Consider the following 18,937-nt stretch of genomic DNA (forward strand, 5'->3'; position numbering starts at 1 on the left):
ATGGACGGAGCACAAAGCATCCCCTGGGCGCTGCTGCTGGCCCTGAGCCTGCCCACCCTTTGGAGAGTCCAAGGTGGGGTTGGGGAGATCCGGGAGCCACGGGGTTGGGAATTGGAGTGCCCTGGATCCTTGGGATTGTAGGAACCGGGAGGGTTAAGACCGTCCAACCCTCTTCTTTGGGGAATTTTGGGGAGAGGCGTAAAAAGGTTTTTTTCCCTATTCTGTGATTTTTGGGGTTGGCAGTGGCCAAACTCCTCTTTTTCCATGATTTAGGGGTCTGGGTTTTCCTCAACTCCCCTGCTCCCAGGATTTTTAGGGGTTGGAAATGGCCAAACCTGCGTAAACACACGATTATGGAGGAGCTGGGTGTGGCCAGACCCCGCTGTTCCCACGGCTTTGGGGGCCTGAGGGTGCCCAAACTCCCCTGTTCCAAGGATTTTTGGGGCCTGTCTGTTCCACAAACCCCCATTACTGGGATTTTCAGTACTTGGAGTCCCCAAAATCCCATTTCCCAGAATTTTTGGCTCCTGGAGCTGCCATGTCCCAGGTGTCCAGAAGCTCAGGTGTACCCAAAATGGGGGTGGAGATGTCCAGGGGCTCAGGTGTGCTCAAAAATGAGGCCCCAGCTGAGGGCATTCTCTGCTTGGCTGAGCGCTGCCTGAGGGATGGGGCTGCAGCAAGGGGGGACACCCTCCTCCAGAGAGGATGTCCCGAAAATGGGGGACCCCCACAAGCCCCTCACAACCCCTGGGGCTAGGCTGGCCCTGCCTGGATGCCGGGAGACACCAAAACCGCTCTGTCCCTGCCCTCTGCTACTGCACAGGGACAGGAAATACAAGGAAAGGCCCAGGAGCTGAGAGAAGGAGCGGGAGAGATCCCGCCCCGAGCACCGGCACAACAGAGCCAGCCTGGGCACAGGGAGGGAATTTATTCCCAAGCAAATCCCAGCAGCACAAGGAGAAGGCAAAGAAATCTCTCCAACACCTTCCCCCCACCCAGCGCGGATCACTCGGAACGGGGGTCACCAGGGCTCTGCCCAACGGGGGTCACTGGGGATCATCCAACGCCGATCCTCCCACGGGGGATGGAGCTGGAGCAGCGCACGAAGCTCTTCCCGCACTCGGGGCACTCGCAGGGCTTCCCTTAGCGGTGCCTCCGGTGGTGTTTGGTCAAGGCAGAGCTGCTGGAGAAGCTCTTCCCACATTCAGGACACTCGTAGGGCCTCTCCCCGGTGTGGATGCGCCGGTGCCTGACGAGGTGGGAGTTGTATTTGAAGCCGCTCCCACAGTCGGGGCAGCGGAAGGGCCTCTCATCCGTGTGAATCCGCTGATGTACGAGGAGGTTGGAGCTGCTTGGAAACCTCTTCCCACACTCAGAACACTCATAGGGCCTCTTCCCAGTGTGGGCACGTTGGTGTGCCCTCAGGGTGGAGCACTGGCTAAAGCTCCTCCCACATTCCCTACACCAATAGGGCCGTTCCCCGGTGTGGATCATCTGGTGCTGGATCAGGTTGGAGCTGCTGGTGAAGCCCTTCCCACATTTCCCACACTCGTAGGGCCTCTCCCCAGTGTGGACCCTCTGGTGCCGGATCAGGCTGGAGCTCTGGCTGAAGCGCTTCTCACACTCCCCACACTTGTAGGGCTTTTCCCCAGTGTGGATCCTCTGGTGTGCCCTCAGATGGAGCTGTAGCTGAAGCCCTTCCCACATTCCAAGCACTTGTGGGGCTTCTCCCCACCCTGAGGCTTCTCCCCCACCTCCAAGCTCCCCCTGGATCTCCGACCGCCTTCCCGGCACAGGGGGGCTCTTTCCTCCTTGGATCTCTCTGGGCTGCGTTTGCAGCCCCTCCTCGTGCGGCATCTCCGGGGCTTTTCCTCCTCCTCCATCCGGCCACGCCTTGGGAATGACAAATCCTGGTTTGGGGGAGAAACAAGGGGTGAGCGCCTTGGGCTGGGGGTTGCTCCTCCCCAAGTCCATCACCAACCATTTTGTGTCTGTAAAAACCTCCAAAACACCAAGATTCACTCCAGAAGTCCCCCAAACATCAAGACACCGACCCAAAACTCCCAAAACATCAAGATTCAGACAAAACCCCCTCCAAAATATAAACATTCAGCCCCCACAAAAAAAAAAAGCACCAACATGGAGCCCAAGAAACCTCAGAAATACCAAGATTCACCCACGGGAAAATCGTGGATCCCCCTCCGTGATCACCTGCTGCATGGGGGGGGCAACGCTCCTGGGGCTGGGGGGAGGCTGCAGATACAGCGAGTGCTGGAACCTTGCGGTGCCTCCTCTTCCTGCTCCTCCTCCTCCTCCTCTATCCCTACTCTTCCTCACACTCCTCTTCCTCACACTACTCCTTCTCCTGCTGAATCCCACCTGCTGCTCCCACGTGCATCCTTTCACCATTCTGGTCTCCAGCCCTGCTCCTCCAGCCTTTCTCCTCCTCCCCCCAGGCCCAGCACCCACCCCTGGCTCGCTCTGCCCCCCAGAGCTCTCGCATCCCACAGCACCAGCAGGGATGCAGCTACGGCAGCTCGGGCTGCGGCAGCGCTGGGCTCTCGGCCGCTCCTGCCCGCACTCGGCCCCCGCCGCAGCCACTTCTGCCAGCACAGCACGGGCCGGCCCGGCCTTGGCGCTCCCCCCCTCCCACCTCCCCAAATTCCCCTCGCGGGGGGCGCCAAGGCCGGGCCACACGGGGGCTCCAGCTGGGGAGCGCCGGGCGCTGCGGCTCTGCCTGGCAACTGCTGACTCACCAGCGCCGCGCCTTCTGATTGGCTGAGCGCTGCCTGAGGGCCGCGCCTGCACCAAGGGAGGACACCCTGCTCCAGGGGGGATGGCCCGAAAACCGGGCACCCCCAGCCAAGGAACAACAGCAACGCCTCCCTACAAACACATGCTCTCAATCTGCTCGGACACAGCCACACCGACTTGGACACAAGCAAGTGACACCAGAAACCATCAGCTCCACAAAATGGTACTGATTGACACACACTGCTGCTCAGCCAAGCTCCTGCTCAATTCCTCAACTTCCAGAACAACAACAAAGCCTGAACACAACCATGGACATCGTTTCCTATACAAAAGGGGACAATGTGGAGGTAGTTTGCACATTCTCCCAGAGCTAATTAAGGGTGGGTGTAAAAACGGAATGTGAGAAGGGGTCTCAGCAACAGGGGACGGATGGTGTTGGTGTGCTGGGAAAGGATTGGTTGAAGGGATTGTGTAGGAATATGGTTAAGACAAACAGCAGCAGGAGGAATCTATGTGGTAAGAAAGGAAAAGGAAGATGGAAAACAGGAGGAAGAGAAAACTAATGAGAATTGGAATGTTTTCCAGCACCTTCCCTGATGTTATCTTCAAAAAGGGCCAAAACCCTCTTATCCTCACAGCCAGCTACAGCTCCTTTGTATCCCCGGTTTCCAGGACAGGAAAACAAGGAGGTCAGGATTTCAGGGTGTTTCTCTGTGGTGGGGAGCAGCAGGACAGGGCAGCACGGGCTGGGGGCCTGTGGGGAGCTGCGGGGCCGGGCCGGGGCTGTGGGGCAGCCGGGGCTCAGCGCCGGGCACTGCCTGACCCCAACACCCCCCGGGCAGGGCCGGCAGTGGCCCCCGGCCCCCAGGAGGCTGCGGGATGTGGAAGGATCAGGATTTTCTTTCATCGATCTTGTTTGGGTCACTGGAGAAACGAATGATTGTGCAGAAAGCTCAGCAGCTGTCAGAGGATGAGCACCCACAGGCACTGAGGGGGCTGCAGGAGAGGCACAAGAAGCCCCTGCAGCACTTGGCCAGAAAGGCTCAGCAGGGGAATGCAAGAAGGGATGAGCAAAAGGCCAAGGTGAAGGCAAAGGCCATGGCAGAGTTTCTACAGCCCCCCAGGGATGAACCGCAGGGCCCCAGGGGGCCCCAGCACCCAGGGGACGGCAGCGGCCACAAGCACCTGGCACAGGCATTGCCCTCCTCGGCACGGCAGAGCCCACCCAAACAGCCCCTGCCAAGGAATCAGGGCTCCAGCTGCAGGCCACAAGGACACTGCAAGCACAGACAGCAGCACCCTCAGCACCAGCAAGTCCACCCCTGATGGACATGGATTGTCAAGGCTCTCAGAGCTCCCAGCACACCAGGGACCCACCGCACCAGAGCCCTTGAGAACATTCAGGACGCGTCTGGATCGAGACGAGGCCGCTCCTCACAGACACAGGGGCCTCTCGATCCACTCCGAATCTGAGACCTAAGGGGGGAAATTGTCAAGAAGTTCTTTCATTATTCAGGCAATAAGTGGGAAAGATGAGCAGGGGTGTTTTATTCAACCACTATCAGTAGATGTGGGGGATGGGTTTGAAATGCATCAATTTCTGTTTGTTCCTAATTGTGAGTGTAATTTAGTGGGAAAGGATTTGGTGGCTGAAGTGGGAATGCAAATTCATATTGTCAAAGGAGATACAGAGGCTAATGCTGCTGTACCTTGGTGTCAAATGTCTGCCAAGGCCTCTGCTGAAGGGAACCCAGAAGTGTGGGCAGCCCCAGGGAAACAGGGAAAATCAGATATGGAGCCTCTCCAAATTCCTCTGAAGCATCCAGGACAAGTGGTGTCTAAAAGCAATACCCTGTTCCAAGGGAGGCAAGGAAGGGGTTACAGCCTCTTACTGAGGCCCTGCTAAAGGCAGCGCTTCTGGAGCCAGGCATCTCTCCCTACAACACTCCTCTCCTGCCAGCCAAGAAACCCCATCATGGACACCAGAAGGAAAGCACAAGTTTCAAGGCTTCAAAAGCAGATTAACTGAGCCTCCTGCCCTGGCCCTCCCAGAAAATAGACTCAGACAGGGGAACTCATTTTACAGGAAAGACCCTTCAGGGCGTTCTGGCTGCTTTAGGAACACAGTGGCACCTCCAAATGCCCTGGCACCCCCAGAGTCTGGCTCGGGTAGAAAGAATGAATGGGGAAATAAAGAAACACCTTCTGAAGCTGCTGAGAGAAACCAAGATGCCACGGGTACGGCTGCTGCCATTGGCTTTGGCAAGAAGAAGAGCCAGACCCAGGGCAGATACTCAATTATCACCCCTGGAATCCATGTTTGGCATTCCTCACCCTGCTCATTCTCGACCTAGTTGGGGGTGGAGATCAGGGATGTCTGTTTCAAGCAGTCTGTGGCCAGAATCCTGTCTCTTGTGAAATCTCTTCCACAGGAAGCTCGGCTGCCACAGACCCTGCCTTGGGACTTTAAGGGATGTTACACCACTCAACAGAGATGAGCTTAACATCTCAACAGACTGGGAAGAGCCCAAAAGATACCCAAAAGATAACGACCATCAACAAAACATCAACGCCCATCAGCAAACATCAAGGAACAGCTACCCCAGACACTGCCCCCGGCACAGCTGGAGACCCCTGCTCTGGAAAAGGCTGAGAAGGAAATCAAGGAGTGTGCACCTAATTAACATCAGAGGCCAAGCAATCCGGGGCCAATAGGAAACCAAATACTAAGAACTACCCAACTTGGAACCAATGGACATTAAACCTACGGATTTCTATGGGTTTAGACTGCATGAAGTTGAGGAAAACTCGAGTAAAACTCGTGTGCCATGGAATGATTTTCTCTGCACACCCGGGCTATGTGCGCATGAAATGATTTCTGTTGCACATCCTGGCCAGAATAAAGTAATGCCTTGATTCTCTAACACTAAAAAAAGGTTGTTGGAGGGCTTTTCTTCTTCCCACAGTTTGGGTGCCAAATTACACCATTAGAATATTTTTTCTTAATAATCCTACTTCGATATTGTCAGTTGGGTTTGCGCTAAAGGTGTGAGAGTCAATTTATAGTCTTAGGGGAAGAAGTAGAAAAAAATCTTTATTACTCTGGGGTTTTTTTGTGTATGTGTGTGCGTGGCTGTTAGTGATGGAAGAATTTTGGAATGGGTTTTTCGATGTTCACCTGAAGGTTGCATTTTGCAAAACTGGAAGAGCTTTAAAGGAGACCCTTTAACTCATAAACAGTTAGTAAAATATTAAAAGAAAGAAATGCGAAAAAAAAAAAGCAGCTGGGGGAGGGGGAGGGGGAGAGACACTTGTGAGTCACCTGATGGCTGCCCTGGAGGAGAAGCTTCATTCCAGGCAGCCAGCAGAGGAGCTTTAGAAATTCAAATTATCTCTGCTGGGGGAAGTGGGCACAATGTCCCAGGCTCTCCTTGCCTGCCACAGGAATTGGGCTGATTCCCTCTGCCCCTCACCCCAAGCTCTGCCTCCCTGCACTGACGGAATTTGCATCGCTAAAGGCAGAGCCCACACTGAGCATCTCTGACTCTGCAACAGAAATCCCTGAAGCTGAAAAGGAAAACAGCAAACGGAGAATGTTGGGAGAACTTCACTCACAAAAGCGGGGGGGAATCATCCCTCTCCCCACTCCAACATCTGCTGGCACTCTCTGTGTTATACAGGGTGGGTTTGACCACTGGGCTGCTTTTGCAGCCACAAGTTCAGCGAAATCACTTGGGAATGCAAGGATGTGATGATTTAATCAGAGAAAAGCGGTCAATTGATGCATCCCTGGAATTTTTGGCAGCGCCCAAAAATGGGGAAAAGATGAACAGCCACCAGAACAAATCCTACAACACCATGGAGCAGCCCCTGGGAACCCGAACAAATTCATACCAGGTGCCAGAGAACCCACTGATCATTTCAATGCATCATTAGATTACAAGCTGTCCTCCAAATCATAACCAAGCACACAGCTCCAGCTCCTGACCTTCTCACCCACCAATCCACTCCCATGAGCAACGCCACATTTCACCCTGGGATGGCATCAGATTCTCTTCCAGCAGAAGGACCAGGAGGTTGTGGAAAATGAAATGACTCACACTGCTTTTGGCAAAGAGATGGCAAAGGAAAAGTGATGAAACAGAGAACAAAGGAAATAAGAAAGCAGCTCATGTCCCTGTCCAAACGTGGAAAGGATGGGAATGGGACACATTTTCGTGGTTCCCTGGCAGACCATGCGTTAAACCAATGCTGTTTCTCCTCTCAGGTGCTGCAGCAACTCTCATCTGTTTACCATGCACCACACCTTGCTCAGTGCAGCTCATTCAGCAGGGGATCAAGGGCATGCAGGTGGCAGCCAGGCCTCCTGACCCAGAAACGGCTACAAAAGGACACAGAATGAGGTCACTGAGAATAATCCCAAAACCAAAGAGGCCCACGAAGAACAGATTAAGGCATTTTTAAAGTCTGTAAAGAGAAGTACTGAGAAAATAAGAAGACAAGGGATTAAAAGGAAAAAAACCCGAACTTTTCTTTGCAAACAGATGGTGTGAATCCCATTGCAGATAGGGCCAGGGACTTGCAGATAAGCAAGTAACCGGAGAAACCATAAATTTCACAAAATGTTACTAACTGACACGAACTGATGCTCAGCCAAGGTCCTGCTAAATTCCTGAACTTCCCGAAGAAGAACAAAGCCTTCACAGAGCCATGAATATCGGATGTTATACAAAGTGGGGGTGCACATTAAGGGGCACATGCAGCAGGCGGATCGGGAAGTCTGTACCTTCCAAGGACCTCAGCCACTGCGGAAAGGGACACGGAGATGCGGCCGGGCAAATCGGCATAAAAAGGAGGCTGCGTCCTCCAACACTTGGACAGACCCCACGGGAAATGCCCCGTGGCCTCTCCCTTTGTCCACGAATAAAGTTACTTTTACACGACTCCTCCGGCTCCTCTGGGGACACAAACCTCTGGCCACGGGAACTTTCCCGCACACTCCCGGCCACGGGGCAGCCACCTCTGTCCTACCCACAGCAGCCGGGACGAGCCAGCGCTGCTCCGGCACCGGCTCCTGCCGAGGCAGCAGCGGGAAGGAGACCGCGGGCAGCCGCTCCCGCAGCGCCCTCACGCCAGGGCGAACACGGCGCCCACACGGCACAACGAACCCGCCACAGCCCCCTGCCGCCCCCTCCGCCCGCAGCCAGCCCCGAGCCCCGCCAGAACCGAGCGCGGCTCCCACCTGCGCTGGGGCCGCCTCCGAGCTCCGCCGCCGCCTCACCGGGCTCCGGCCGCCGCCGCCGCTCCCGGGCCCGCACAGACGCTCCGCCAATGGCGCCTCTGCTGCGCCACGGCCGCCCTGCCGGCGGCTCCGGGCCCGGGCTGCTCCCCGCTCCGACCAATCAGCGCGCCAGAACCACGACTGACGGCAGCACCGCCCAATCGGAGCGAGGGGCGGGCTCTGCAGCGGCGCTGAGGCCAATAGAAGCAGAAAAAACAGCTGCGGTAGGGGCAGCAGCCCATCTAGAGCCAGGCAGTCCCGCTGCTGCCTTTCCGATGTAAGCACGAGAATTCTTTGGGGGAGTAGACCCAGTTATACCGTCCCTGCCTTCTGCACCCGCGGAGACGGAGTTACAGGCTCCGCAGCCCGCGCCAGAACCAGAGAAAATGGAAGTGGATGAGCTCCCCTCTCCGCAAGCACCAGAACTGCCTCGGAGGTGTCCCGTGGTGTCCCCCGAAGAGTTAACTTTAGCACTGGGGGGGGCGTGTGTGTCCCCCGCTGCCCCCATCGCCGTCTGCCTCACCGCGGCTTAGCCAGAGCGGGGATTCCAATGCGAACGGCGGGTGTTCAAGGGCAGAGCGATTGAGCCGCTTGGAGAACACAAGCGGCAGGAGAAAGAAAGAGAAAACCAGAAACCGCCACTGGTGGCAGAGGGGAGAAAGAATCCTGAATCAGCTGCTGAATGTGTGTCGCGGTGCCGAGTTTTCGGCCGGCGTTGGCCGCGGGGATCGCGGGCCCGGCTCCCCGGGGGGGTGGCCCCGGTGGGGGTCCGTCCGCCCTGTGACTCCTGCCGAGGAAACATTTTGGCGAACAGAGAAGGGGGGAAACCGCGGGAGCGAGAAGGGGATGCGGGGAAATTCCAACCGGGGCAAAAGCTGGAGCGGAGCCGGGGAATGCGAAGAACGACTGATCCCCCGGCTCAAAGGCCGGAGCGGAAAAAAGAAAGTCCTGCCCGCGGCTCCCCAAGCCGCCCTGCTTCCGACAATCCTGCTCGGCGGTGGCAGGGAATCATATGGGAGGCTTTGATTGAGGGTGAATTTATTGCACAAGCGTTCCCGGGAATTGCTGCCCCCGGTAATCCGAACCAACGCCAGTGGGCGGGGCTCAATTGGAAGCTCGTCCGAGAAGGACAAAAAGCTGGGATGCAGTATGGATTAACCAACCCGGACATGCAAACTTTGTTGCACCATATCTTTACGAGTGGTTTAATGACTCCGTTTGACTGTAGAAAGCTGGCAGAAATCTTTTTGAAACCCACACAGAGACTGCTATGGCAAGCGGGTTGGGAAAGGCGTATAGATGGTGCCATGATTGAAAATCTTGAGCTCCTGCCAGGAGGATGTCCCAAAACCTCCTCAGGAACGGGATCCCCCAAACATCCCAACATGTGTCTGTCTTATTCCAGACCCCATCCCAGCCATCCTCCCTCTCCCAAATTCGTAGGGGGGCAGAGCTGCTTCAGGAGGCATCGGTGAGTGCAGGGGATCCTTTATCCCCCTCGTGCAGCTCCAAGGTCCCGAGGGCAAAGCCCTGGTTTCTAGGGCTGTCCCCGCTCCTCAAATCTCTCGGATTTAATACCCAAGCGTGGCCGGGACACGGCCCCGGGAGCTGCGCTAATGCCCGGCGGTGCCCGGGAGGGTCTGAGGGGAGGGGAGTTCATAAGGACTCCCCCCGCACCCACTGCCGCTCACGAAAAGCTTTTTTAGTGCATGCCAGCGATTTTTCGTGGTTTCTGGGCTCGGCGGGGCGGAGGCGGCGGCAGCGGGAGCCGCGGGGCCCGGCCCGTGGGGGCGGCCGGGGGTGAAAAGTGCGCGGCGACCCCAGCGCGGTGCCCGAGGGCTGAGCGGAGCTGGTCGGGAACAACCCCCGGAACCCCCCGGTGCCCGAGGGCTGAGCGGAGCTGCTCGGGAACACCCCGCTCGTCTCCGCCGCTCCAAGCCGCTTTCCCGGCTCCGGCTGCCGCCGCCGCCCGGCCCCGGCGCGGTCCCGCGGGGTCGCCGCTCGAGGCGCAGCTGGAGGGGCTCGATCCCCGCCCGTCCCTCGCTGCGGCTCCTTCAGTGACGCGGGGCGGCCGAGAGCCCTCGGGCCGGCTCCAGAAGACCCCAGAACTGCCCCCGGCTGCGGCTCTTTCGGTGACGCGGGGCGGCCGAGAGCCCACGCTGCTGCCCCGACGGTTCCTCGGTGCGGCTCTTTCAGTCACGGGCAGCGGCCACTCCCGGTGCGGGTTTCTTTTCTCATTTTTTTTTATTCTGTTCTCTAGAGTTTATTTTATTCCCACCTCCCATCTCACGCCCCTCCGGTGCGGCTCCTTCCCCGCCGCCGCTGCTCTCCGCTCTCTCGGTGCAGCTCTTCAGTGACACGGGCCGGCGGGGACTCCTCGGGCGCCTCTTCCGAGCCCAGGCAGTGCCCATCCCGCCCCGCAGCTCTTCTACCGCCGCCTCGCCAGTCCCTCGGGGCAGCTCTTTTACTGACACGGGGCGCGGAGAGCCCGGGTTGCGGCTCTTTTATTGCATTTTAATCTATTCTCAATGTTTTATTCCATTCACACCTGCCACCCCCTCGGCGCTGCCCTTCTGGCCACATCCGACAGCGCCCGTCCCACCGTGCGGCTCTTCAGTGACACCGGGCGCCGCGGACATTCCGGTGCAGTTTTTTATTCTATTTTACTCCGTTCTCTGGATTTTTTTCTATTCACCCCCCGCCCGTCCCTCGGTGCAGCTCCTTCAGACGCGGGCGGGGCAGACGCCTCTCGCTGCGGCTCTTTGATTGTATTTTATTCTCTTCTCTTCTCTGTATTTCCTTTCGTTCCCAGCTCGCCCGTCCCGCGGAGCGGCTCCTTCAGGGACCCGGGCGGCACAAACCCCTCGGGGCGGCTCCAGCAGAGCCCCGCCCGCTGCCGCTCCCCGAGGCCTCCCCGCTGCTCCCCGGCCATCGGACACCGCAGGCCGACCCGGCCCCTTCTTCCTCTTCTTCTTCCTCCTCCTCCTCCTGCCGGGATTCAGCCCCCGCCGCCGCCCGGCTCCTTCTGCCGCTCCTGCCCGGCACGAAGCGGCGGTGCCGCTGACGGGGCCGGAGCGCGGCTGCCCCGCGACTGCCCCGCGCCTCAGGGCCGGGCCGGGGAGTGACCGCACGGCTGGGGAGGGACCCCCGCTGGACACGGCAAGGATTCCTGTCCCTCAGGGGGAAGCACGAACTCACCGAAACTCCCATCCCTTCTCCGTGCGCCGCTGGCCACAGGAGGGAGGGAAACGGGGATTGCGCTGGAGTTTTACATTCAATCCTTACAAAGCAGAGTCCCAGACGGAGCTCCGCTTTCAGCTTCCAACGAGGGAATCCAACGGGAGCGCTGGCGCTTCTGTAACCTCAAGCTGTTCCTTGATCCTCGACACTTTAGTTCTGGCCATAGGAAGCCCTTCAGCAGCAATGTCTCTCCCAGCCACTGGTTTCTGGCTCACACCCAGCTCGGAGCTTGGACAAGAAACCCAAAGTCCCAGGAGAAGAAGCTCCGCAGTTACTTCCTTTTATTCAGAGTTCTCTTTTATTATATTTTTTATATAATCTATATTTTACTGGGGGTTTATCTTTTTCTAAAATCTCGTGGTTATTCTCTCTTTGCCCCCTCCAGCCCTTGTCCCCCTCCCGGAGGTTTGTGGGGCGCTGCTGTCCCTCAGCCCTTCCTGCCCCGGCACCCGCGGCCGCTCCGGTGCCCTCAGGCCCCGGCTCGAAGCGAAACCACAAAACCCTCTGGAAAGAAAGCCGGTCTGGGCGAAAACCCTGCAGGGGGGATTGAATCCCACGCACAGCGATTGCTGAGAGTTGGAGATTCCAAACGCTCCAAGGGGCCCGAGGGAACCGCGCTGCGGCCTCGGGGCCTCCCTGGGGCACCGCGGGGACCCCCGAGCAGAGCGACTCTTCCCACCCCCCAAAATCCGCAGCTTTGGGTCAGCTGAGGAAAAGAGCTGGAAAAAGGGGCTGGAAAGGGGCTGGAGCCCGAGGGGACCCCTCAGCCATGGCCCGGAGCAGCCGCAGGAAAATGCCCCGGAAACCAAGGAAATCGATGGAAGTAATGAGGAATTTTTGAACTCTTTCTGCTGCTGTTTCCAGAAGGTCCCGGCCGGGTCCTGCCGGGAGCAGCCGGGGGCGGGGAGGGGCCTCAGGGCTTAATTGGGGAGAAAAGTTGAATTGGGGCAAGGAAACTTTAATGGTGGGGAGAAGATGTGAACGGAGGGGATTTGAATGGGAGGGGATGATTTGAACTGGGCAGAGAAAATGAAGTGGGGGAGGAGCCCCCCAGCCCTCGGCTGTGCCCCGAAGGTGCTGCCAGCGGTTCCCCTGCTCCCACCCCCCGGGCTGGGGGCGCGGAGCTGCCGCTGCTCCCCGGGAATGCCACGGGATAAAAACTCCACTCAAGCTTTTATGTTCCCAGTCACTCCCAATAAGATCCCACTTGCCCCCAACATGGTCCCAGTTGTTTCCAGTCGTGCCCTGTATGGTTCCTTTCACTCTCAGTCCCTCCCAGTAGAGTAAGGTAGGGCCCCTATCACTTCCAGTATGAACCCAGCCACTCCCAGTCAGTCCCTCTATGATGCCTTTTGTCCCATCATGGTCCCAGTTGCTCTAAGCATGATCCCAGTATGAGTCCAGTCACCCCCAGTATGATTCCCATTAACTTCCCAGTAGGAGTCTGGTTTGATCCCTGTCACCCCCAGTATGATTCCCATTAACTTCCCAGTATGAGTCTGGTTTGATCCCTGTCACCCCCAGTATGATTCCAGTCACTCCCAGATACTCTCAGAACTATGCCAGTCACTCCAACATCACCCTGTCACTCCCAGTATGATCCCAGTATGGCCCCAGCATGGGCCAGCTGCTCCCAGGATGATCCCAGTTGCCCCCTGCATTTTTCCAATTGCGCCCTTTCACCACCACTGTGGTTCCAGTCACTCCCAGTACAATCCCAGTCATTCCCAGTATGATGCAAATCACTCCCAGTATAACCCAGCAGCACCCATTGGCCCTCAGCATGTTCCCAGTAGCTCTCAGTGTGGTCTCAATATATCCCAGTATAATCCCTGGTGCTCCAAATCTGGTCCTGCCCAGTCCTGATCCTGGTCCCAGTGTATCCTCCTGTCCCATTCTGTCCCAGTTCATTCCGGTCCCTTCCCGGCAGCCGCCGCCATTTCCCAGATCCTTCTGCCCCCCACCCCCCAAAGCTGCCCCCCCGCCCCCCAAGATGCTGACGGGGATCGGGGGCTTCGTGTTGGGCTTCATCTTCCTGGCGCTGGGGCTCGGCTTCTACCTGTGCAAGCAGGTGACGGGAGGGGCCCGGGGGTCGTGTCCCCCCTCCCCCGGAGCTCTGTGCTCCCCCGGGGCCCCCCAGCCCGGTGTCACCCCCTTTGCTCTGTCCACAGAGCTCCTGAGCCGCCGGCGGCCGCAGCCCCTCCCCGTGGCCTCGGGCCCGGCCGGGACCCCCCGCTCCGTCCCCGCGCTGATTTTGGGGGGTCGTGTGTCCCCCCCAGCCCCGCTGTCACTCCGCCCCCGCCCGGCTGCTCCCAGTGTTCCCAGGAAGGCTTCCCAGTTCGCCCCGGTCCCGTTTATTGGGGAACAGTGGGAAGGGACTTTGGGGGATCCCGCGGGGGGACGGAGAGTGGAGGGGGCAGAACCGGCCCCAGGATGGATCGGGAATGGGGACCCCCGTGTGTCACCCCTGTGTCGCCCCCCCCCGGGGGGTCCTTGGGAGGCACCTCAACCCCAAATCGGCACCCAGCGAACCCCAAAGGCGCAGAGACCCCCCCCTAAGCCGCCCCACAGCCCCCAAGGACCAACCAAAATTGCCCGCGAGTATCAGAAAATCAGAGAAGGCGCTGAACAACCTTCAGCCAATCAGAGCGCGCGGCGCTGGTGACTCACCAGTTGCCAGGCAGACCCGCAGCGCCCAGCGCTCCCCACCCGGACACCACCTGCGCCCCCCCCCTCGCCCCCAGCGCCCCCCGCCAGGGGAATTTGGGGAGGGGGCGCGTGGGGGGCTCCCAGGCCGGGCCCACAGCCCAGCCCTGCCCCAGCCCGACCTGCCCCGGCTCCATCCCGGCTCCTCCCGCGGGATGCGACCGCGCTGGGAAAACGTGGGGCCAAGGGTGGGCGCTGGGCCCGGGGGGAGCAGGAGAAGGGATGGGGGAGGAGGAGAAGGAGAAGGAGGCATCTTTTAATGATATTTTATTGAGTCTCATTTTTTAGAGACCAGGATCAATACTCCCCGGGCGTCAGGGCGAGTCCCTCAGGGCTGTGGGGCCCTGCTGCCGGCTCACCCCGTGCCAGCCCAGCGCCAGCGCTCAGCGGGGCTTTGGCTTCCCGTGCCCTTTCCCGTGTCCCCAGCCCAGCGTCACCACCCCCGTGTCCCCAGGCCGTGCCCCACCTCTCCCCCCCTCCCCCTTTGTAGAGACACGGAGGATGAGAATTTCCCCACCATCCACCCCAAAGGTTCCCCCGAGGCCATTTCCTCTCGTCCTTTCCCTTGGGAGCAGAGCCCCAGCCCTCCTGGCTGCCCCCTCCTGTCAGGGACTTGGAGAGAGCCAGCTCCCCCCTGAGCCTCCTTTCCTCCAGGCTCAGCCCCCTCACATCCCTCAGCTGCCCTTCAGAAGTCCTCCAGACCCTTCCCCAGCTTCATTCCCATCTCTGGACATGCTCCAGCCCCTCCATGTCTTTCTTGAAGTTTGAAGGCCAATCGCTGCCCTGTCGCTGCAGGTGCCAAAACCCCAGGGAGACTCCTTGGAAATGGGGGTAGAGAGGAGCCCTTCAAAGGGAAACGGGTGCAAAAATGCTCCCAATGGCCGAGCGGGTTTGGTGTGGCTGCGGGAGGAAGAGATGCTCCGGGACTCCGCCTCGGCCCCGGAGCGGAGCGGCCCGTGCTGCCCCGGGGCGCGCGGGGCTCGGCCGTGGGGCGCGCGGGGGGGAACGGACACACGGGCACCGGACACACGGACACGCGGACAAACGCTCCCAGCGCTTCAGCGGCAGCGGCAGCAGCGGCAGCAGCGGCAGCAGCGGCAGCAGCAGCACAAGAGCAGCAGAAGAGCAGCGAGTCCACGAACCCTCTGCGTCCCTTCTCCTGCTCCTCCTCTCCCTCTCCCAGTGTCTCGCACCCTCTCCCGCTCTCCCTTTCGTTCCCCAACCCCCCCTCCCGCGGCCTCCCTCTCCCCACGCCCGGCCGGGCCATGCCCCCGGCCCGCCCCCGGCCCCGGGCGGGGCTGCCCCCTCCCCGCCCCCGGGCGTCCCGCCGCGGTCCCGCCTCCGCCCGGCTCTCGCCGTCCTGGCTGTGGCGCTGCTGGGCGGGCATCAGTGCCTGGCTCCTGGGCACCATCGCCAGCCCCTGGCTCCGGTTGGCCCGACCCCGACCCCCACCCCGACCCCGACCCCGGCCCCGGCCTCGGCTCCTCCCGGGGCCCGCCGGGGACACAGGCGGCACGGCCGCTCCCGCCGCCTCCGCAGCGTCTTCCCCGCTCCGAGCTCCGCCGCTCTTGAGAGCGGCCGCCGGCCCCGAGCCGCCGGTGTCCGCTTCAAAAGAGCCAACATGTGGGGATGGCCGGCCCGGGGCGGCTGAGCGGCGCTCGGGGGCCGTTCCTGGCCCCGGGCCGAGCGCTGACGGCCGCGTCTCGCCGGCACGGAAGGCGCAGCAGGGCCTGAAGGAGCGCTACCGGCTGGGTTCGCTGCTGGGGCGCGGCGGCTTCGGCAGCGTCTTGGCGGCGACGCGGCTCTCGGACGGCGCCCCGGTGAGTGGCGGGGCCGGCGGCGGGCGCAGGAGGCGGGGGGCAAAGGAGGAGGAGAAGGAGCACGGGGCTCGGCACGGCGGGCGGCGAGCTCAGCCCGCTGCTCCCCTTGCCTTGCAGGTGGCCATCAAACGGGTGCCACGGAACCGCATCCACCATTGGGGCCGGCTGGTGAGTGAGCGAGGGGCAGCGGGAGAAGCCGGGGCGCCACGGGCGGGGATGAGCCGAGGCCCGGCAGGGTGGAAGCCGCCAGGACGCCTCGAGGGAGAGCGGCCGTGGGGCCAGCGGAGCGCGCAGAGCGTCCCCGGCTGGCTGAGGGCTTGCCGAGCCCCGGCACGGCATCGGCCCCGCTGACGGCATCGTGCTCCTCCCACAGCCCGACGGCACCCGAGCACCACTGGAGATCGTGCTGCTGCACAAGGTGTCCGCTGGCTTCCCCGGCATCGTCCAGCTCCACGAGTGGCTGGAGCTCCCCAGCAACGTGGTGATGGTGCTGGAGCGCCCGGAGCGGTCTCAGGACCTCCTTCACTTCATTCGGGCACGGCGCTTCCTGTGCGAGGAGGTGGCGCGGCACCTGTTCCGCCAGGTGCTGGAGGCCGTGCGGCACTGCACCAGCTGCGGGGTCCTGCACCGGGACATCAAACCGGAGAACATCCTGCTTGACCTGGCCACCGGGCAGGCCAAACTCATCGACTTTGGCTGTGGCACCTACCTGCAAGCTGCAGCCTACACCAGCTTTGCAGGTGAGCCCACGCAGGGGGAGGCTCCTGGTAGAGGCATCTCACAGCCCAACATCTCACGGCCCAACATCTCACAGCCCAAGCCGGCTGTGGCAGGGGGGGATTCTCCCTTTTGCTGCCAGTCATGGCAGCCGGAGTCTTCAGCTGAGCTGCTTTTGAGCGGCGCTGGCTGAGGGGCCATCTTCCAGCCCTGCTGGCAGCCTTTGCCAGCCACTCTGCCCAGGACTGGCGCTGGGGCTGGGACAGCCAGCGCCACAGAAACACCCATGGCTGGGGGTAGCAGAGAGGGGGGGCCAGAACCTGTGCTCCAGCCCGTTTGGTGTGCAGGCGAGACAGGGCTCGGACTGCTCTGCTGCCTGTGCTTGCCTTGCCTTAAGAATGGTTTCTGGGGCAGTGCAGGCAGGGAGGATGAAAGCGTGGTTTTTCCCCAGCACCAAGTGGGTTTTTCCTTTGCATGGAATGCTCGGGCCTTGCCAGGGCTTCCGCTGCCCTCTTGCGACACCAGCGGCTTCTTTTCCAACCCCCAGTTTGTACACAAGTCCCAGGTGCTGGCGAGAGGGCAGCGGGTCACGCCGCGTGCCGCTGCTGCGGCCCCCGCATGCCCAGGGATGCTGGGGCGAGGCTCTGGGAGCAGGCAGCGTCCCCCTGAAGAACTCCATCTCTATTCCATAGGAACACCGTCCTACAGGCCCCCAGAATGGATCCAGTTCGGCTGGTACTACGGCAAGGCAGCGACCGTCTGGTCCCTGGGCATCGTGCTGCACCAGATGGTCTGCGAGGAGCATCCTTTCAGGAGGGGCTGGAACAGCACCTGGGGCCGGCTCTCGCTCCCACGACGGCTCTCTCCAGGTGGATCCTCGTCTCTGCAGCACGGGGGGAATAGCAGTGCTGGGAGACAGCAGCGGGCTCAGGAGCATCCCACACTGGCAGCTGCTGAGGAGGTGGCAATGTCCTGCTCTCCTCCAAAAGAAAGAATTGATGGCAAAGTTTAGGCACAGCCCTGAGCACACACAGCACGGCCTGGCCATGGCAAGAGTGGGGCAAAGCAGACAGGAGCCTTCTGCAACTGACTGGCGCTTTCTGCTTTCTCTCCGCAGAGTGCCAGGATCTCATCCGGCGGTGTTTATCCGTGCTCTCCTCGGAAAGGCCCTCATTAGAAGACCTGTCCTGTGATCCATGGATGCAGGATATTCACGTGCCATAGGAGAAGGGAGAGAGCCACACGCACGCTTTGACCCAGGGAGCCGGTAAGTTCCAGCTGCACACGTGCCTTGGCAAGAAGCAGCAAAGAAAGGCAGAGTTTTTGTCCTGCCTGAATCGCTGCGCAGGGCTCCTCAGCTGGGCACGCGCAGCCCTGCTGCTGGAGCTGAGCTGCTCTTCCCAGCACTGGTGGCCCCCATGCCAGCTGCTTTTGCTTGTCCTGCTTCAGCAACAGCCGGGGCCCTGGGCAGAGCACTGACAGCCTGCTCCAGCCCCAGGGAAGAAGGAGCCCCTGGAGAAGCTGTGCCAGGTGCGGCTGCTGCTGCTGGAGACATGGAGGGTGACATCAAGGATGACAAGCTCTTCCTCCACCTGGCAAGCTGAAGATGATGGACTTTAATTGTGGCACCTTCTCCAAAGCCAGGCTCCAAAGCGAATTTGCAGATGAGTCCACATGCAGGGTGATGCTTCCAGATTTGGGCATTGCACAGCCTGGCCGGGAAGCAAAGGTTCCCCCCTTTGCTGGGGCGGATGCAACCAATTCTTCAGTCGGCTGCCAAGCTGCTTTTTGGCAGGGCTGGGGGGATGGGCTGGGCTGGTTTTGAACTGGGAGTCTGCTCCTGACCCTGCCAACAGCCCCCAGCACCCACCGTGCCCTGTGCTGGGGCTGGGGCAGCCAGCCTGACACAAACAAAGCCCCATGGTGGGAGCAGAGGTTGGACACCAGAAGCTGTGCATGGGCTGCTTTGCTCTGCAGGCAAGGAAGGGCTTGGGCTGCTCCACTACCCTTGTTCCCTTTGAGCTCAGCATGACTTTTGGGGGCAGTGCAGGGGGAAGGGAGAAAGCGTGGGCTGCCCTAGCCCGTGGGTGGGTTTTTCCCTCGCATGGCGGGCTTGGGCCTTCCTCAAGGCCCCAGCAGAGAGAAGATTTTTTACCTTTTTCCTTGTTTCCCCTTTTTGTCTGTAATCTCTTTTCATTGATTTATGGTTTGTTTTTCCAAAGGAAGCGTTCTAGGTGCTGTCTGGTCCGGATGGCGAAGTGCTTGGGAGCAGCTGCGGCGTGGGTGGGACGTGCCCTTGGAGAAGGCTGAGGACAGCGTTTGGGAGCAGCTTTTCTTCTGGCGGCGGGAGGCGTGAGGTGGGTGCCCGTCCTCTTGGCACGGCTGGGATAAGATCTTTTGGGAGACGGCAGCGAGCGCA

At 60.3% G+C, this 18,937-nt stretch overlaps 1 protein-coding gene and 1 pseudogene across 1 annotated transcript; one reads left to right on the forward strand and one right to left on the reverse strand.

Moving 5' to 3' along the window:
- Positions 1-1,095: 1,095 nt before the first annotated feature.
- LOC125318813 lies at positions 1,096-1,944 on the reverse strand (annotated as a pseudogene).
- Positions 1,945-12,044: 10,100 nt separating this feature from the next.
- On the forward strand, positions 12,045-18,003 carry LOC125318734 (serine/threonine-protein kinase pim-1-like). The gene is made up of 9 exons (XM_048289670.1): positions 12,045-12,098; positions 13,182-13,346; positions 14,777-14,933; positions 15,521-15,801; positions 15,919-15,969; positions 16,175-16,541; positions 17,211-17,387; positions 17,636-17,785; positions 17,968-18,003. Exons 1-8 carry the CDS (start codon positions 12,045-12,047, stop codon positions 17,740-17,742), a joined length of 1,359 nt encoding a protein of 452 aa, XP_048145627.1. The 3' UTR covers positions 17,743-17,785; positions 17,968-18,003.
- The last annotated feature ends 934 nt before the right edge of the window (positions 18,004-18,937 follow it).

Source organism: Corvus hawaiiensis, chromosome 31, assembly GCF_020740725.1.
Source record: "Corvus hawaiiensis isolate bCorHaw1 chromosome 31, bCorHaw1.pri.cur, whole genome shotgun sequence".
Taxonomy (NCBI): Eukaryota; Metazoa; Chordata; class Aves; order Passeriformes; family Corvidae; genus Corvus; species Corvus hawaiiensis.